General features: G+C 49.0%; 5 protein-coding genes across 5 annotated transcripts; 2 read left to right on the forward strand and 3 right to left on the reverse strand.

The window, feature by feature from the left end:
* The first annotated feature begins 1,719 nt into the window (after positions 1 to 1,719).
* Positions 1,720 to 3,805, forward strand: F4807DRAFT_243528 (Myb/SANT-like DNA-binding domain-containing protein). Its single transcript, XM_047994311.1, has 2 exons — positions 1,720 to 2,572; positions 2,653 to 3,805. The coding sequence occupies exons 1-2, from the start codon at positions 2,207 to 2,209 to the stop codon at positions 3,541 to 3,543; spliced, it is 1,257 nt and encodes a 418-aa protein (XP_047850566.1). The 5' UTR covers positions 1,720 to 2,206; the 3' UTR covers positions 3,544 to 3,805.
* Positions 3,806 to 4,629: 824 nt separating this feature from the next.
* F4807DRAFT_440583 (P-loop containing nucleoside triphosphate hydrolase protein) lies at positions 4,630 to 6,249 on the forward strand. Its single transcript, XM_047999318.1, has one exon. It carries the CDS (start codon positions 4,737 to 4,739, stop codon positions 6,177 to 6,179), a length of 1,443 nt encoding a protein of 480 aa, XP_047850567.1. The 5' UTR covers positions 4,630 to 4,736; the 3' UTR covers positions 6,180 to 6,249.
* A 129-nt stretch (positions 6,250 to 6,378) lies between these two features.
* On the reverse strand, positions 6,379 to 8,159 carry F4807DRAFT_243709 (uncharacterized protein). Its single transcript, XM_047994314.1, has 2 exons — positions 7,447 to 8,159; positions 6,379 to 7,361 (listed from the first exon to the last, which is right to left on the reverse strand). The coding sequence occupies exons 1-2, from the start codon at positions 7,908 to 7,910 to the stop codon at positions 6,578 to 6,580; spliced, it is 1,248 nt and encodes a 415-aa protein (XP_047850568.1). The 5' UTR covers positions 7,911 to 8,159; the 3' UTR covers positions 6,379 to 6,577.
* Positions 8,160 to 8,753: 594 nt separating this feature from the next.
* Positions 8,754 to 10,482, reverse strand: F4807DRAFT_243707 (uncharacterized protein). Its single transcript, XM_047994313.1, has 3 exons — positions 9,867 to 10,482; positions 9,585 to 9,753; positions 8,754 to 9,488 (listed from the first exon to the last, which is right to left on the reverse strand). The coding sequence occupies exons 1-3, from the start codon at positions 10,252 to 10,254 to the stop codon at positions 8,903 to 8,905; spliced, it is 1,143 nt and encodes a 380-aa protein (XP_047850569.1). The 5' UTR covers positions 10,255 to 10,482; the 3' UTR covers positions 8,754 to 8,902.
* A 3,590-nt stretch (positions 10,483 to 14,072) lies between these two features.
* F4807DRAFT_470475 (phosphatidate cytidylyltransferase) lies at positions 14,073 to 15,861 on the reverse strand (the record flags this gene model as incomplete). The annotated part of the gene is made up of 2 exons (XM_048002817.1): positions 14,073 to 15,643; positions 15,712 to 15,861. The coding sequence occupies 2 exons, from the start codon at positions 15,859 to 15,861 to the stop codon at positions 14,420 to 14,422; spliced, it is 1,374 nt and encodes a 457-aa protein (XP_047850570.1). The 3' UTR covers positions 14,073 to 14,419.
* Positions 15,862 to 16,560: the final 699 nt, after the last annotated feature.

Consider the following 16,560-nt stretch of genomic DNA (forward strand, 5'->3'; position numbering starts at 1 on the left):
ATGGAGTTGAAGTATGAGATAGAAAGAGAAGAACAGACGAGAGCCAAGACCTCTGCCTTTTGAAGTCGAAAAAGCGATAGAGAAACGAAAAGGGGGTCAGGGATTTACCCATGCACACCATCATTCGATCTCCATGGAGATCAGAAACAAGCTCCAGGCCAAGCCTACTAGAGTCGATCATGGATATGATGCGTGGTTTGTCTCGAGTGCTAGGACGACGGCGGCACTATTCACTCGAATAGGATATGCGTCGTCATATTCCCCGTCGACAATCGAAACGGGACCCACTAGGAATCTTAAAACGCATGGTGTGGCCTAGCCGAGGGGCTCTTTTCTTTTCAAAACGGAGAGCCGACTTCGTAATTGAGAGCCCGACTGGTCTGAAGGAAGAGATCCAGTGGACGTATAGCTTCAGGAGCTAATGCAGGGGCTTAGGTCTCCCCCAATGGCAGTTTCTGGGGAATTTACGCCTCAAACCACAACAGCGTATGGTTCTCGATATCTACCGGCGCAGCCCCCAAAATGTTGCCGAATATGCGGTACCAGTCAGCACACCATCACGACTAGTTCCGGCTGACTCCAATACGGTTATAATATAAATGGAAAAAGAATCCTGAAGGGTATCCTGCGGAGTTGAGAATTTACCAGCCCTACATGAAGATTTCAACCAACGGTTAAAACCCCCATGTGCTTACATGAAACAGCCAACGCGTATTCAAGATATATTGTCATGATAGAGGCCATCATGACAGCACAGCCTCATCGTCGACTGAAGGCGAGCACGGAGGACCAGTAAGTCATATGGACGAATACAAAGATTATGATAATTATTGATGATGATAATGATGGTTGAATAGGCAGGAATAAAGGCTTCGCTTCTCAAGCATTTCCTGTTATGAACAGGGTACGCTTATTCCTCGACAAAGGCCTGCTAAAAATATGGAGCATCCTTTGGTCTCGAAAGTCGAGGAGCCAATCGTAAGGCTTTAGCTGGAAAAGCTGGTGCGTTTCAAGAGCGACGCAGGGTTTAGGCCGGGTATGAGAGATCAAGGATCCTTGCAGCGTCTGTGAGTGTGGATATTAAGGAAATGAAGACGAAAATTACAGTACAGTCACCTACCACAGCAGTGCGGACGCCCCATTTTTTATTCCCTAACAACAAGTACATCAAAAATTCAGACTGCAATATGCCTTATTTTAGATCGGCCATATTAAATCAAATCTCGCTCCAATTAGAAAACAAAAATGGCCATAACAGACTAGAGCTCTCGAGGCTTAATATCCACTATACTAGCCTCTGTCCTAAGGTATTTCTGGGAGGTACCAATGTATCAAGTTATGACCTCGAGGTCAGGGTTAGGGTTAGGAGGTATCGAGTGTTAAGGTTCAAAAAATGGGGCGTCCGCACTGCTCTGGTAGGTGACTGTACAGTTAAAACACCGATTAATGATGAAGGGTTGAAGAACAGTTGTGCCATATATGGAATATATCGCCGCTAGAAGAAGCTTGTTCCGGGTAAGATTTCACACAAGGCCTTGAGTTGTGGATTATGGGTTTTGATTGTGGGGGAGGAAAAGAAGTTGGGATGAGATTCCAATGAGATTCCAAATTCCGTTAAGCCTGAGTTGGGTCACGTAATAATGAGAAGCCTCTATCGATACGTATTTAACCGTTAACAAACTCACGAACACTTACATACAAACCTACTAGGTACCTCCTACATGGAAGATATCTTGATAATTACATAGGCACCTAAGATAGACATGTAGGTAACCGTAAGTTACACTGGTTACACCTGGGTACGAATGACGCGATAAAATTATACGCCATTTTTTACGCCACATAGGCCACATACACGTGAGGGAAATATTCCAGCCACCGATTATTCTTGTCTGTCCATCTTATTTTGTCCACCGTTTGAAACCGGAAACCCCAGAAATTCCCCCAACACTCACACATTTTCGCATTTTCTACCGTAACTGACCACAACACTTCCGTGGACCCTGGAAGACAGCTACTCGACCGATAAGCACATTTCGCATCTGATTGACGTCTCCGTTTAACTTGCGATAACAGCTTTTCCGTCTGATCGGATTCAGCTCGTTCTGGTCGCCCGACCTCTCGACATCTCGATATTTGTTTATCGTCTGTCGCCTGTCGTCTCTTGTCATTCTCGGCAGCGACAGCAACAACAGCAATCGGCATCATGTCAGACGATGAGGTCGAAGTGACCGGCACGCGTAGCTCGCGTCGCAATGCCGACAGGCGGACCCCGCGATTCAGCTGGAACCTCGCCTATGAGGAGACTTTCTTCAGGTCGCTATGTGAATCCATGTCGATGGGTTATAAAGAGAACCACAGCTTCAAGTCGGGCGCATGGGAGCGAGCTGCTATCACCTTACGCGACAAGCATGGCGCTTATCCCGAAAAAAGTCACTTGATTAACAAGGCCGACAATGCGCGTAAGAAGTTCCGGATGTGGAGAGGTCTACGAGAAGACCCCGAATTTCTCTACAACCCCACCACCAGGATGGTGACCGCGAGCGAGGAAGCTTGGCGACGTCATTTCGAAGTAAGTAAATATTTCTTAAAATAAATAATTAATATATAATATATAAACCTCTATTCATTCTAACAACACTTCTTTAATAGAGAGAACCGCTCTCCAAAGCCCTCAGAGGTCGCCCCTTTGACCATGAAGAATTCATGGAGATACTGTTCCCCGATGTCGTGGGATCTGGCGGTGCGCCTAAGCGAATCATGAAGCCGAGACGAAGGAACCCCGACGGCACTTTGTCAGCGAGACCAAGCACCGCAACCGCAACCGCGACCGCGGATCAGACAGTCATCGATCCTTCCCTCGATGGGAGCATCTACGCCCAGACACCTACGCAGAACTCGGTACAGCAGTCGCAACCAATGAGTCAACCAGTGCCGACTCCTTCCATGTCGCAATCTACTATGCAGCGACCTTCATCAACTACTATTCCGCCCCGATCATCTATCAACGCAAACCCGAGCGCGCTCACCCCACCTGACGAGCAAGTGCCAAACACCCAGGCGCAAAAGCGCCCCAATCCCAACCCTAGTCCGATGTATCCCGAGAAACGTCGAGGTAGACCTTCGCGCTTCTCATCTAATTTCTACACCCAGCAATCGACTACGCCATCATCTTCTTCTGCCGCCGCTCCGCCTGCTGCCGCCTCAGCGGCGCCGCAAAGCCTTCATCCTTCCTTTACCGCCACCCCTGGGCTTATCGAAGACAGCATACTGTCCCTTGCGGAGGCTCTCAAGGCTCGATCTCCCCCTAAATGGTCAGAACAGGCGGTAGAGATATTCTTCGCCGAGTTCGCTGACGAGGATGCTGACCTCCAACTCAAGATCGCGGAGAAGGCCCTCACGGATGAGAACAAGGCTATGGTCTTCGTCAAGATGACCCCGATCCTACGACGACATTGGGTCGGTCGGTTGAGAGAAGTTCACATGCGTAATCTTGGTGGCGGACTTGGTCTAGGAGGACGAGTCGGCGAAGAGGCTTCTTGAAGACATTTGAAATTGTCTCACGGAGATTGCTGTTGAACTGAACTTGGTTAGGCGGCGGAGTTTGGTGTATGGGCGTTTCAGGCGGAAAGCAAGTTACGGTTGGCATGTTGCGAGGATTAGTGTTCCATGAAAAGCTCTTAGGTGGAGGGGGGAGGCTTGGCCTCGAGGCCGAATTTCGCCGGTGAGATCTGTCACGGCATCGAGATTGAGACGATCGATGACCCCAATTCCCGTTTTGCTCCACCGGTAGTCTCGTATTTCGAGCACGTATATACCGCTTTGCTACGCGTAATGATAGTGTTCATAGGCGTACCGGATGCCATTCTAGGAAAAGCTTCAGTCTTTATGAGGTTTCGTGGCAAGGTAGCAGTCTAGGCTCACGAAGAAAACTCAATTTCATCGGAATTACATCCATGTGTCGTACGCGCCGTTGTACTGGCTGGCACAATTATCCAATACTGCTACGCCACGAGGATCCTGTGATAGGTTGCCATACTTGAGTAGTCTGTTGATAAACGTTTGTCATGGCGAACCGGTTCGTCAAACCTACAGAATCTAGAGACACGATTGCTCTGTCTCGTACTGTGTTCAAGCTGATGCTACCCAGAACAGCAACGTGCTGTAGGTTAACTAAATTCCTAGCCATGGACAATTTCTCCATCAACTACGACACTTCGCTAGCTGGCTGTTTCTCCTTCGTCTACCCGCCGTAGTACAAAGAATTCCGAAACTGATCCAAAAACCATGTGAAAATGACATGAGATATTCCCTACCATAGTCCCTATCATAGACTTTAGATATACTATGCGCATGTTTGTAATGGCACAATGTTTGTGGAGGCTAGAGGGTTTGTCTTACATTTACGCAATATGAGATCTCAATGGTCAAAGTTCTTTGGACAATCGTCCGACCTATATAATTGACCATCCTCATAACTCAATGCCATACAAGTGTATGGGAGAAGTTATCATCAGTCGATCTTTGCAAGTATCATCACCATGGCTCGGACTCCTTACGCCAATCTCTTCCCTATAACGGGACGCTTCATTGATCCTGGAAATCCCACTTTTCAAAAGCTTAAGAACTTCTTGTCTCAAACTCTCAAAATAGATTTCACTCATATTTCCGTCCTGCTAACCCTATTCAGCCTTATCTCTGCTGCCATCACGCCAGCTAGCAGGTCTATCTTTCGGATGTACGAATGGATCCAGAAGTCCTTCATGGTCTCTGTCTGCGTGCCGGCTCCAGACGAGCTCTACGAACAAGTACTGACCTGGGTTTCCGCCAATGTCCTGAAGCAGCGGACGAACAGATCCCTCTTTGCTCAGACAACAATCCTTAGGGGAAACGATATGGACACAAAAGAATATGCGGAGTATAGGGGTAGAAGAAAAGTCCAAATTGATTACCTGCCTGCCTTTAAATCAATCTGGTTCATGTACGAGAGGCGGCCCTTTATGATCAGGCTGTCGCGCAGCGCGGTAATCGGGAGCAAACTCAGGACCGGTCGCCGTAGGGTGAGAGGAAGGGAGGAAAAAGACAGCAATAGCAAAGTTAACCTTACCGTATCCTCGATTGGCCGCTCCCAAGAACCCACTAGAAGGTTCCTTAAGGAATGTCGCAGCTTCTCGGAGAAACAGCAACAATCAACCGTGGCTATACATGCGTTTACGATGTTCAGTTATATGGAATATGGCTGGGAGGTTAAGGCGCACAGGGCAACGAGACGTCTGGATTCCGTTCACCTTGATGAAGACGTAAAATCCGACTTGGTGTCGGATATAGAGCAATACCTCGACCCTAGGACTCGACAGTATTACACCTCGCTCAACATCCCTTATCGTAGAGAATATCTCCTCCACGGTCCGCCTGGAACCGGCAAGACATCGCTATCAGTTGCATTAGCGGGGGAATTCGGGCTCGATTTATTCATACTGGACCTGTCCGCGGTTCCAAATGATGAGGTTCTCGACCAATTATTCCAGGAGTTACCTTCACCCTGTCTGGTGCTTTTGGAGGACATCGATGTCGTGGGGCTGAAGGACAGGAATGACGACGACGAAGAGGAGAAGAAAACAAAGAAACGGCCTTATATGAAGTGCACCCTTTCCGGATTACTCAACGCGCTTGACGGGGTTGCCTCGAGCGAGGGACGTATTCTGCTGATGACTACCAATCAGCCGGACCGGCTTGACGAGGCTTTGTTGAGACCGGGACGTATTGATCGAAAGATATATTTCGGCCACGTTAACCAACACGGCGCGGAGCAAATGTTTCACCGCATGTATGAGGCGGACCTATTGGAAGATGATATCGGCAAAGGTGGAAGCATCGAATCGCTCGATAGCGTGCAAGATAGCTTCTCCTCAAAAGACATTGAAGGCGGCGAAGATCTGTCGGCACTAGCTACGAGGTTCTCCAGGGAGATACCGGCAGAAACCTTCACGCCGGCTCAACTCCAGGAGTATCTTCTCCAACACCAGAGAGCGCCTGTGCGAGCAGTAAGCCAAGTGACGGGCTGGGTTGCGGAAGAGAAACGCAAGATAGAGGAAAAGGAGGTCAAGAGTAAAGAGGGTAAATCAAACGATGAAGCGGCAATCAAGAGACTTTTGAGACTTAGCGGAGGTACCTCGTAATTCTAAACACATTATAGTTGTTGGGGGTATGCTATTTATTTCTAGCTCCGGAGAGCCACCCATCGAAACATTGCTACCTAGTATCGCGTTAAGGACCCAAGCTTGCCTATATCTGACGCGAAAACATGAATGAGGAAGTGCTAGGTATCAACAGAACTCTACGACACTATAATATCAAAAACTTCGTGAACTCAAAGGACCATAGAACCGTAGGTCGCAAGATCATCAAAAATAGGTACTAGGTCGACTCCAAGCTCTGTAATAACGCGAAGGGAGATTCGATACCTAGCTGTTATGCATAATAGCACAACAACCTAAAGCACGGAGTAATTCACAACCTACCTAAGTACCTAGACAGCCTTCACGTTTAAAATCACCCCCTGAATTGCTCTTAACAATCAACTCGTCCTAAGCCCCCCAACCAATTTCCTAACACTCCCCTTCATCCTCCGCAATCTCGTCTCCCCCTCCCCCTTATCCCCACCTACACCCGAACCCGCACCCGAACCCGCACCCGATACCCCGGGCGACCGCGGCGACCTCGGCCCATCCATCCTAGGCTCCACCCTCCCGTCTCCGCGCACCCGCATAGGCGGCAACGCCTGATACCGAACCAACTTCTTAAACGGCACGCCCCGCCCACCGCCGTCGCCGGAGTCGGAGGAGTCGGAAAGGTACTGGTACCGCTTCGCCCACTCCGGGTACGTGTACGTCGGCGCCACTTGCGGCAGCTCCACCGTCAGCCGACGGGCCAGGAGCCCGCGCACGGCGCTCAGGGCCCAGCGCTCGCGGACTTCTGGCCACGACGGCGTGTCGCGCCAGCTGGACCCGGCGATCTTGATCCGAGTTTCGGGTTCGGTTTGCTCGGTGGAGTTGGCGGAATTAGTGCTAGGATCGCAAGCACCGACGGCGAGACGTAATGTGACTTCGCGTAGAGCGGCGAAGCGCACGAGGTTCGAGAGCGCGGTGCATAGGTCGGCCCAGGGGCCTGGCGGGTCGGTGGGGTGGGTCTGTAGGTGGTGCTGGTGCAGCGTTTCGACGGGCAGGGCTAGGGAGAGGGAGAGGGAGCGCAGTTGCGATGAGACTGTGGATGGGGAGAGGGATAGGAAGGCGTGGGCAGCGGATAGGTCTGTGAATATTGGGGTTAAGGAGGCGTAGAGGCTGGGGCGGGCTTCGAGGTAGCTGGGAGGATGTGAGCTTCTTTGTTCCGGAATATATGAGAATGAGGATGAGATGTGCTTTGGAGGCTAATAGAATGGGCGCTCACGTTCTCTTGCAAGCTAATAGGATAGGAAGGAAAAGAGTACGGCTAGAGCGTGGTGAGTAACAATGGCCTCCCTCGTTGGCTATAGCCTCATCCATCTCCTCTTCGCACCGCCAGTGATTGTGCCATGGAGAGGAAAATCTTCTAGCCCATTTATCATCTAAGACCAAAGAGCGTGTACGTGACCTCGGTTGAAATTCCTGGGCTTCTAACATCCGTTGAAGCTCCTCGAGCCTCTCATCCACTTCATCGGATGCTAGAGTACATGGCCAGTGGGTTAAGCGCCCATCCCGGATGAAGACATGTTGTTCAAGTCCGGACGCCTTCCAACACTCGGCGTAAATAATGTCTCGAATTTCCAAAGGCAGTCTTCCGAAAAGTATCGAGCCGAGCTGACGGTCGGCGGTCTCCCGTATGCGAGCTGTGTCGGGGGCTATAGCGGGTGTGACGACTTTCTTGAGCGACATCTTGTCTAGTTCCCGTTCGTATCTTCTTGCATAATTCGGCAATCAGCCATTTATTGTATCACTAACGATTGTTGGTCTGTTGGACTGAGAAATTCCGTGTTTTATAGGAATCACAGCCTTATCCTTCATCAGCAGCTAGAACTCACTAACACGGCCCGAACACCGGCTCCGCGCGCATTACTGCGCTTGTGATCGTACCCGACACAGCGGCGACCATTGTAACCGCGATTTATCATTGGACAATAGTCGCCAACATCTAATCAGCGTCGTATAGGATGGAGGATGGGTGACGCTTATCGCCTGAGAAAGAATTGTGATTCTGCAGGCTGGCGGCTAGGTACCAAGTTCATTGGCTAGAGGCCCTTAAACCAGAGGAATTATGCAGCATGCAGCCTGGGCCGCGTTGTAGCCTGCCTTACGAACTTTACTCGATGTAACCTACTCTCCTTCGTTGAATCTAGCTACATATGAATCTAACCAATGTAACACCGGATCATGAATGGGGATCTGTAATATCCACATAAAATCAGGTTATGTCATGGCCGCAAACGGTTCATATACATGGCGTAATCCGATGCGGCACTCTGCCGCGTCCTATATTGGCCGGCAAGATGAAGTGGGGGGCGTTGGCCGCTGTGTTACTACACTTAACCAACGGCAGCCGTCCGATGTGACTGTGGCTGATGCAGTGTAGTATTCATACGTACGAAAGGGGTAACGGGGGCGCAATAGGGGGGGCAGGATGGCGTTTCCTATGAGAACTAATGACAGAGTAATATGATCAGAAGGACATGCATCAACTGCAAACCAACTTGATAAAAATGCATCCCGATCCATCCAGACGACCCTATCCGAAATGAGTCATTCGAGGTTAATAGATTAATGGTAGACATGTGATGTTAGGAAACAGTTTCTGTTTGGAGACCCTACAGGCTCCTATACCGACGAAGAACCAATCAACGTGCGTTCTCACCATCTATAGCATGGCGTCTTCAAAAGAAGTCCAATAAGTACGGATTCGGAACATTCCTCGCCTCTCTAGCCAAAGTAATGAAGCAGTGGCTCTGCTGGCCTTTCGTGTGCGTGTCCCACGTGAAGCGCTCTACCTGGCCGGGAGTGAATTGCCAGTATCGCAAAGGAGGGCGGCGCACAACCGTGAATGGTTCTTCTCCTTGGGCATCGAGATTGTGCATATTTGGGATGTCTGCCTTGATAGGCAGCGACGGTGGTAATTCGAGGGTGAAATCTTTCAGCACCTTCAGGTTCCTGAGCTGCTCCGTAACACCCCGTTCCGGAATCTTGCGCCATGCGCCGCGATCGTAAATGTCAAGGGAGATGCGCAAAGTATGCAGGCACGAAATGCGTTCTAGGGCCTTCCAGAGTTCGCGGACTCGGCTTTTTGGTGCGTCAATGACGAACGGCGCGTATTCGTGAAAAGGAAGGTTGAGCGACAGGTCCAGATGACGCATGTACGGGATATACGGTGATGGGTTGTAGACGAAGAACCTGTGTGCGGAGAAGAAGTCATTGAATAGAAACTGGTGCGACTCGAATATCGACTCGACGACTTCAGGAAACCTATGCACCCGGCAGGTTAGTCTGATGATACCGAACTTCGTTGTGGGCGACGCGAAGCACAATAGCGGGTACGATGGGGCTTCGGTGGGAACCTACATGCGCTTGCAAACCAGCATCATGGACATGAAGTCAGTGTGGTCCACCGACTTCCTTCTCTCATATTGCATTCTTTCTTCGCATCTCCAATGTCGGCATCCCCAGGTCGACGCCAGCCTCCTCTGCCACATGACTAAGTCACCTTTCCCCGAACTATGCATTGAGTCCACTATAAATAATTATATTAGCTACGATCCTTTCTGTCAACGATGTATGGGTGTTATACGGGTAATAGAAGGGATCATGGCTTCCTCGATGAGTATGGAAGGGAAAACGACATACTATTCTTCTGGAGGAGATCGAGGTCCTCGTCATCCTCATACATGACACATCTTGCATTAATCCAATGGCCATTTTGGAAATGAATGTGACGACCGCGGCCAGCATGGTATTTGTGATCGTAGGGGCCGGTCCAGACGAGATTATATATCATCCTCCGGATCTCGATAGGAAGGTTCCGGAAGAACGGGCTAGCGAGTTGCATATCAAGCCCGACGCCATCGATACCGACAGCAGCATTATTGATGGCGTCGGTCTGGGCTGGCGCCATCAACTCATTCTTTATTTTCTTGTGCTCACATTCCGAAGATGTGTTACTTGATCTTCTCCTCTTAGCTAAGCCAGGTCGGAAAAATGACCTGACTCTAGACTTGACACTGCCGATAGCCATCTTAATTAGACGAAATTGGGCTAAGGAAAGACACAGAGGAAGAAGTAGGAAGATGTAGGAAGACGGTTTAGCTTTACCTACATCACCGGACTTTCAGGAAGACTACATAGGCAGTCTAAATACCCTCCGGTGCGTCGTAACACGTAGGTCGATAGGCAAACACCCAATTCGTACGAAAGGACTTGCTCTCATCCCGGTCACGTTGAGCCATGCACATGGCATGCGTGTGTATGTGTGTGTATGTGTGTGTATGTGTATATCACCACGCGGTCATGAATGACACGTCCCACGACATGATAACGGCGAGTGGGAGTGGCTAGAGCCACCAGTTAGAAACACAAACCGATCCATCGTGACGAAGGAGGCTTCGAGGACTGGTATACGTTCGCGTATACATTCCGTAGGTTCGTATCTAGGTACCACGATAATCTTGGCCGTCAAGGTGATGGATCGGGTTCAAAGATGTGACATTGTAATGAATTGTATAGAAGTTGTAGCACATAGGAAGTGCCATTGACATGGTACCCAATCAGGAGGTTGCAGATACCCTGTCCTCAGTCGCAGTAGCCAATTATACACTAAAGTTATTCTAGGACCATTTAACCTTAACTTGCTAAACTTTGCCTTGGTACAGGCAAGTACGATCATTTCACCGGGTTGTGCATATGGTTATAACGTATCCATGGATGTGTAACTCAAACTGATAAGTACCTACCTATTTACCCGGTTCAAGGTTGCGGGTTCCCAAGCTTCGCCTCTCTCCAATCATATTCTCCAACGGTCTCGAATTTCTCCAATCCAAACTCTTCTTCAACCTCTTACTCCTAACACATTCACCACATCCAATACGTGTGACTTGTGGTCATGTTCCTTAAAGTCATATCAATCCATCATCCGCAGTTTGATCACAGGAATAGGTTATATCGCCCGACCGATGCGAAGCGCGTATTCTCGTGTACCTTGGGAATCCTAGAGGATGCCTGCCTTCATGATACTTGCTTTTTAGATGACTCGACGGCGGATTCGCCCCCCTCAAACTTCAACCCACTCAGGCCACTCAGGCCACTCTTGGAAAATGGAGGGTGCGATATGTTGTCATGTCAACCTGTGATGGGATATCCGGAACTTTGAAACGCCAAAGAAGTATCACTGACCGGTAGGAACGCGCAACCATCAGCACGAACCAAAATGTCTCAATGCGCAACCCCACGGTTTTCTCCCATCTTCGACCCAACTAACATACCTATCTAAGAGGAACACAATCTAAGCCATCGTCACACCGACATACGTACCTAGATACATACACACATCTAGGCAGCCAAGTAATCGGCTTGAGTCGACCGGATATCTTATTACCTTCGCCGGTTTCCTCGTAGATGCGCAAGTGTCACACTTCGCCTCACATCTTCGCATAATATTTCGCACGACTAATATCGTCGCGGTGGTTGCATCGAAGCATCGGGTGATCATAAAGCAAGTATCGGAAGAGATTGCACCTTCATTCGACATCGAGGAAACTCAAGGTTCAAGGAATATCGAATATCTAGGAAGCCACCAAGCCAGCCCTGCCTTAATGGGTGTCTCGGCTGAGGGCATCGTCGAATAGTCATGCTGCAAGTTACCCTTCTCATCCTACCTAATCGGTACAGCACTTCAAATCTCTTGCATGCTTATGCGATGCAATGCAATGTGCGCCTCTTTCGCCCGTTAGTTCCGCCCAACCAACAAGGATTGGACTTGGGTATCAATGCCCGTTTATTAAATTAAATCTCCTTTCCAGATCTCTGAACTCATCTGTATCACTTTATCGTTGACTAGGTATCAACCGAGCTTTCCGACTCAATTAATCTTGTATGTCCAACTATAAGATACGCGCTATACATAACAGCACATCCAATGTAAACCCTTCGTCATAACCTAATCTCGTCAGAGCTAGGTGCGCCGTAGCCTTGGGTATATTATTGATAGTGTCGTGCTCACCCACCAAGTATCACCTTCATACCTTTGGTAACCCCAACGATATGTAGTTCAGATCGGCGGCGAGAGAAAGCTGGGTAAGCGGCATTGATCGCCCGCCTAACCACTTGCTCGGGTACTGGCGGACTCACTCGTTCGCTCGACTCCGTCCCAATGCCGTGTTTCCTTTATCAATTATTGCTTCTCGGACCCATCGAAATGATAATTCAGTTCCGGCCGAGTGGCACAAACGTGGGTGAACCCCCCGGAGTTGTCAGCGCTAATGCGTGAGATCGACTCGGGGAACCATGCAGAAGCCTGTTGGTGGTGTATCTGACGAAACCAACGAATTCAGAAGTATTCTATGATGGAATGAGCTTCCAGCGTTGGTGGTACATGTCGATAGACCGACAAGTCCTAGGTACATTCTCAACATCCGATGTTCCTTGGTGTTAGACTAGCATTACGATGAATACCGTATTCATCAGATATCCATTCCTACCTCCTCATTTCAACTGCAACATGAAACAAACTCCTAAATACCCTGATAGTCCCAACCTGTAATCCATGCTACCCCAGGCAGCCCAAGTGGTTACCTAGGTAGGTATGTCATCGGGATGGTCGATGGCTGCATAAGCCCACGTCCACGGGTTCACATCTTGCTTCCACCACACGTGGGCACCCCCATGCTCACCCAAGCCCTACAAACCTTATCGAACTTCCCCGTGGGCAGCGACAACACTAAGCAAAGTAAAGTAAATTGCCGCAAAAAGAGGCGTCGAAGGCTCACGAACACAGTATCGCTCACCTCACTTCTTGACTATTCCGGCCACCTCTAGTAAGCTGAGCCGTTAGAACGGGAAAGGCGGTTTCCCGCTAGTTTAGGAGCGAGACCCAATAGGAATCGTACCGTCCTAGGTGTGGAGGATAAGATTGAGTTCGCTTGACGCGAACTTCTTTTTGACAAGTCTAGGTATGCACGAAATGCGAGACAGGGCGCCACCGAACACCGCGATATCCACACCACATCTTCTCTTCGGCGACCCCAAGAAGACGCGGTGCCTTTTCGCGCGGCCTAAACCCGGCGGCGCGGCGAGGTTCGGCCGGTGTACGGGATGACGATGGACGAAGATCTGTCATACTTGGGGTTTACCTAGTTCTACTAGATAGGTAGATATCTTACTACATTGCGCCGAGTACCATCCGGCGTACCACAAGATCTCGCAAGATTATGCCAATCGCAACGGCTACCACAATACCTTCTCCTGGCTAGATCCTTGCTTGAGCTGGACACGTGAACACCATTCTTATTTCTTTTTGACAAGTTCCAGCCTAGTTATTCAGCTTCCGTGTCACAAAAAAACCCCAGTTACCCAAGTAAATATACGTAGATAGTAAGTCGGCTACGACACGTCTCCTCAAAATACGATATTCCACGATGAAGTAAGAACTGACTAAGAGACGGAAAACTCGGGATATATCCGTGAAAGTTCTAGCTTCGGGTCAGCAGCGCCGGAGGAGCCAGGCGAAATCGTTTCCATCGGGTGAAAAAAAAAGAAACATGTGTATTTGGTATGGATACCCTCCTTTTCGCGATTCATAACAACGAACCTTCCCTACTCCCCATCAGAACTTCTGACATCGTGAACGGACCGACTTGGGTCGGCGACCTAGAATACTTCGAAAGACAGGATTACCTATCTGTGCCGGCTGCATCCAATATTCAGCGCCACGTCTCCACCCAATAAACTCCGGTTGACACGAGTTAAGAACTTTTTGGAAGATGGGTGTGATGTGGTGTGGTGTTGAGATGGGCCTAGGCACTTAGATAATACAAGAGAGATAATACACGTAGCCCAGATCCAAGAAGAAGAAGAAGGGTTTTGTTTTCCCTTTCCTATTTTGTCTTCTACTAAATCCCAAAGAACACACCAAACCCCTAAACCTTTCGCCCCCCGGCCCCCTTTTTTTAGGTCATGGTCTGTCCATACTTGGTAAAATCACCATGTAGTCTCTTGCTCAGAGAGATGCAAAACCCGGATCCGATAAATCTTCGTCAATTCATTAATGGGCTACTGAACCGAGTAGCTATACACACATACATAGTATACCTCTGCTCATGGACCTTTACTACCAGAGCGCGTGTCCGACCCGTCCCTATCGCCGGGCCGGTAATACCTGTTCTAGACAATCATGGACCTAATCGATGTTAGTTAATAGACTTATAACATAAGGTAATTGAGATACTCACTCCCGGGCCCCAGGCTCCCTGGTTTTCTAGATATCTGCTCATTCCCCTCACCAGTTCCATCTGCTCCTCTAGTGTTAACCCTGTAATGGCTAACTCCATGATGGCGCCAACGTTGACCTTATGCTGCGCAATAAAGGTCTGGTAGTAGATAAAAGCAAAAAATCCCATGATGAATTGACAATCCATTCTGTCGGTCATACCGCCATGTCCCGGAATCGAATCACCAAAGTCCTTGATCTTAAAGGTACGTTTGAGTCCCGAGGCAAAGAAGCCGCCAAAAGGTGCGATTAAAGATGCGAAGGAAGCTAGAATAATGGAGTGGAATTGCATAGGCTCGGTAGTGAAGGAGAAACTAGTTCCCTCCGGAAGGAAGAATAGATGAGGCAAGGTATAGGTGTGCGGAATAAATACGGGGTTAGGGTCGCACTCAAGACCGGTGAAGATATTGGCGCCAAGGTCGTTGACAGGACAAATGAAATACTTGGAACGCATCAAGATATTGGTTAGAAGAATAGCCCATAGGATAGTCATGAACCAAGCACCCACGAAGCCTTCCACTGTCTTCTTGGGGGAAAGCTTGATCAACTGGGTACGGCCGAAGGTGATACCGCATACGTAGGCAAAGATGTCGTTGGTAATAACGAGAGCGGCAGGTAGGAAGAACCAGATCATGCCCTCGAAGACGTTGTTCATGACGAAATGCGCCTGTACGACAATCAAGTACAGGGCCATATGAGTCCAGCCAAAGTTGGCAAATTGGAATTTAAGGTGACCAGCTTTGAGATTGGCGACGAAGAAGACGAAGCCAATGACGTAAAGGACGAAGCTGATGAAGCGGTGGTGTGTGGCAAGCGGGAGCAAGACCTTGTCGACCAACACAATATGCTTGAAATAGTAGATGACAGACTCGCCGTATAAGAAGTACATTGTAGTGGCAAGCCAGTACCAGTCCAAACTCTTCGTAGGCCGTAGTTGTCGAGCTCGACTAGGAACACTAGCGATCGCAATAACTTCTTTGAAGGAGACTATCTGAACGATGGTGATACAGGCAATGATATAAATATGGCCCGCGAATAGGGCTGAGAAGAAGCCTCCGATCATGACGAAGGTCCAAAAGGTTCGGGTGATGAAGTTGGCCTTTTTCTTCTCGTAGTCGGACATTGGTGGTTGTTCAGGTCCTTTCTAAAGAAAAGTTATGTTAGCTTCAAGCCAAACAAGCATACAATGCTTCGAGGAGTATGCGAATGTACCTCGCTGATGCCGTCTAAATGCGGCGAGCTCTTGATCTTAACAGGAGACCCTGATCCATCTTCGCTTATCTCGCTGAAGCTGGATCTCCTACCATCAGCAGCATGGCCATTCCGGTTGGGGAAGCGAACCCCACGACGCGGTTTCGTCATGGTGGTTGATGTGAGCTTCGTAGATTGAGCAGGAGTTGCAAGGTTGAGGAAATAGCGCGGAGTGCCTTTACTTGCTAATGCGACAACAACTATTCGGCGGGTGGTGGGTGAGAATCGAAGGTCGTAGTATTGGTAATCGTCTAAACTGCGAAGGGTTTGCGCTAGTCGCGGATCGACGGAGTTGCTAAGCTAAGAATGCGGATGGTCCTAAAAGAAATAGTGGCCTCTGTCGTCTCTGTATAGTAGGACGATAGAGACAGCTGTAGGAGTAACTCGCCAAGTTTGCAGCCTGACCTGCCCGACAAAGCTGATTGTCGAACAAGTGTAACAAAGGATGAGGCTCAATGTGAATGTGAAGCGTTGAGAGAGGGTGGGGATGTCGGAAGGTCGGCGCGTGAAAAAAGCTGCCTTAGACACCACGTCCTTGGTTATTGATTAATGAATTCGTAGTAGATTTGGAACAAGGAAGGTCGAGAAAAGAAGTCAAGAACAGAAGTCAAGAACAGGACGAGACAATAGTATTTCCCCGTCTTCCTTCTTGTTTGCTTATTGTTACGGTGTCGTGTCTTTAAGAGATTCGTGTAATTAGTTGGACAACATCGTGCACTTATTTTTCTTCTGTCTGGATTTTTTAAGCCTGGTTTGGGTCGCACGCCTCTAAGGTCTAAGGTTCAATGTTCTAATGGATACGGTTGATTG

Source organism: Annulohypoxylon truncatum (assembly GCF_022578515.1).
Source record: "Annulohypoxylon truncatum strain CBS 140777 unplaced genomic scaffold F4807scaffold_37, whole genome shotgun sequence".
Classification (NCBI taxonomy): Eukaryota; Fungi; Ascomycota; class Sordariomycetes; order Xylariales; family Hypoxylaceae; genus Annulohypoxylon; species Annulohypoxylon truncatum.

Bases quoted from the DNA above. Each gene is read 5' to 3' on its own strand.
- F4807DRAFT_243707 (XM_047994313.1), bottom strand. From the start codon at position 10,254: ATGGCTATCGGCAGTGTCAAGTCTAGAGTCAGGTCATTTTTCCGACCT. The intron at 9,754-9,866 runs GTATGTCGTTTT...AATTATTTATAG, and splicing joins CGATCTCCTCCAGAAGAATA to TGGACTCAATGCATAGTTCG. The intron at 9,489-9,584 runs GTAGGTTCCCAC...CCGGGTGCATAG, and splicing joins ATGCTGGTTTGCAAGCGCAT to GTTTCCTGAAGTCGTCGAGT.
- F4807DRAFT_243528 (XM_047994311.1), top strand. From the start codon at position 2,207: ATGTCAGACGATGAGGTCGAAGTGACCGGCACGCGTAGCTCGCGTCGC. The intron at 2,573-2,652 runs GTAAGTAAATAT...CTTCTTTAATAG, and splicing joins CTTGGCGACGTCATTTCGAA to AGAGAACCGCTCTCCAAAGC.
- F4807DRAFT_243709 (XM_047994314.1), bottom strand. From the start codon at position 7,910: ATGTCGCTCAAGAAAGTCGTCACACCCGCTATAGCCCCCGACACAGCT. The intron at 7,362-7,446 runs GTGAGCGCCCAT...ACATCCTCCCAG, and splicing joins CTATTAGCTTGCAAGAGAAC to CTACCTCGAAGCCCGCCCCA.
- F4807DRAFT_440583 (XM_047999318.1), top strand. From the start codon at position 4,737: ATGTACGAATGGATCCAGAAGTCCTTCATGGTCTCTGTCTGCGTGCCG.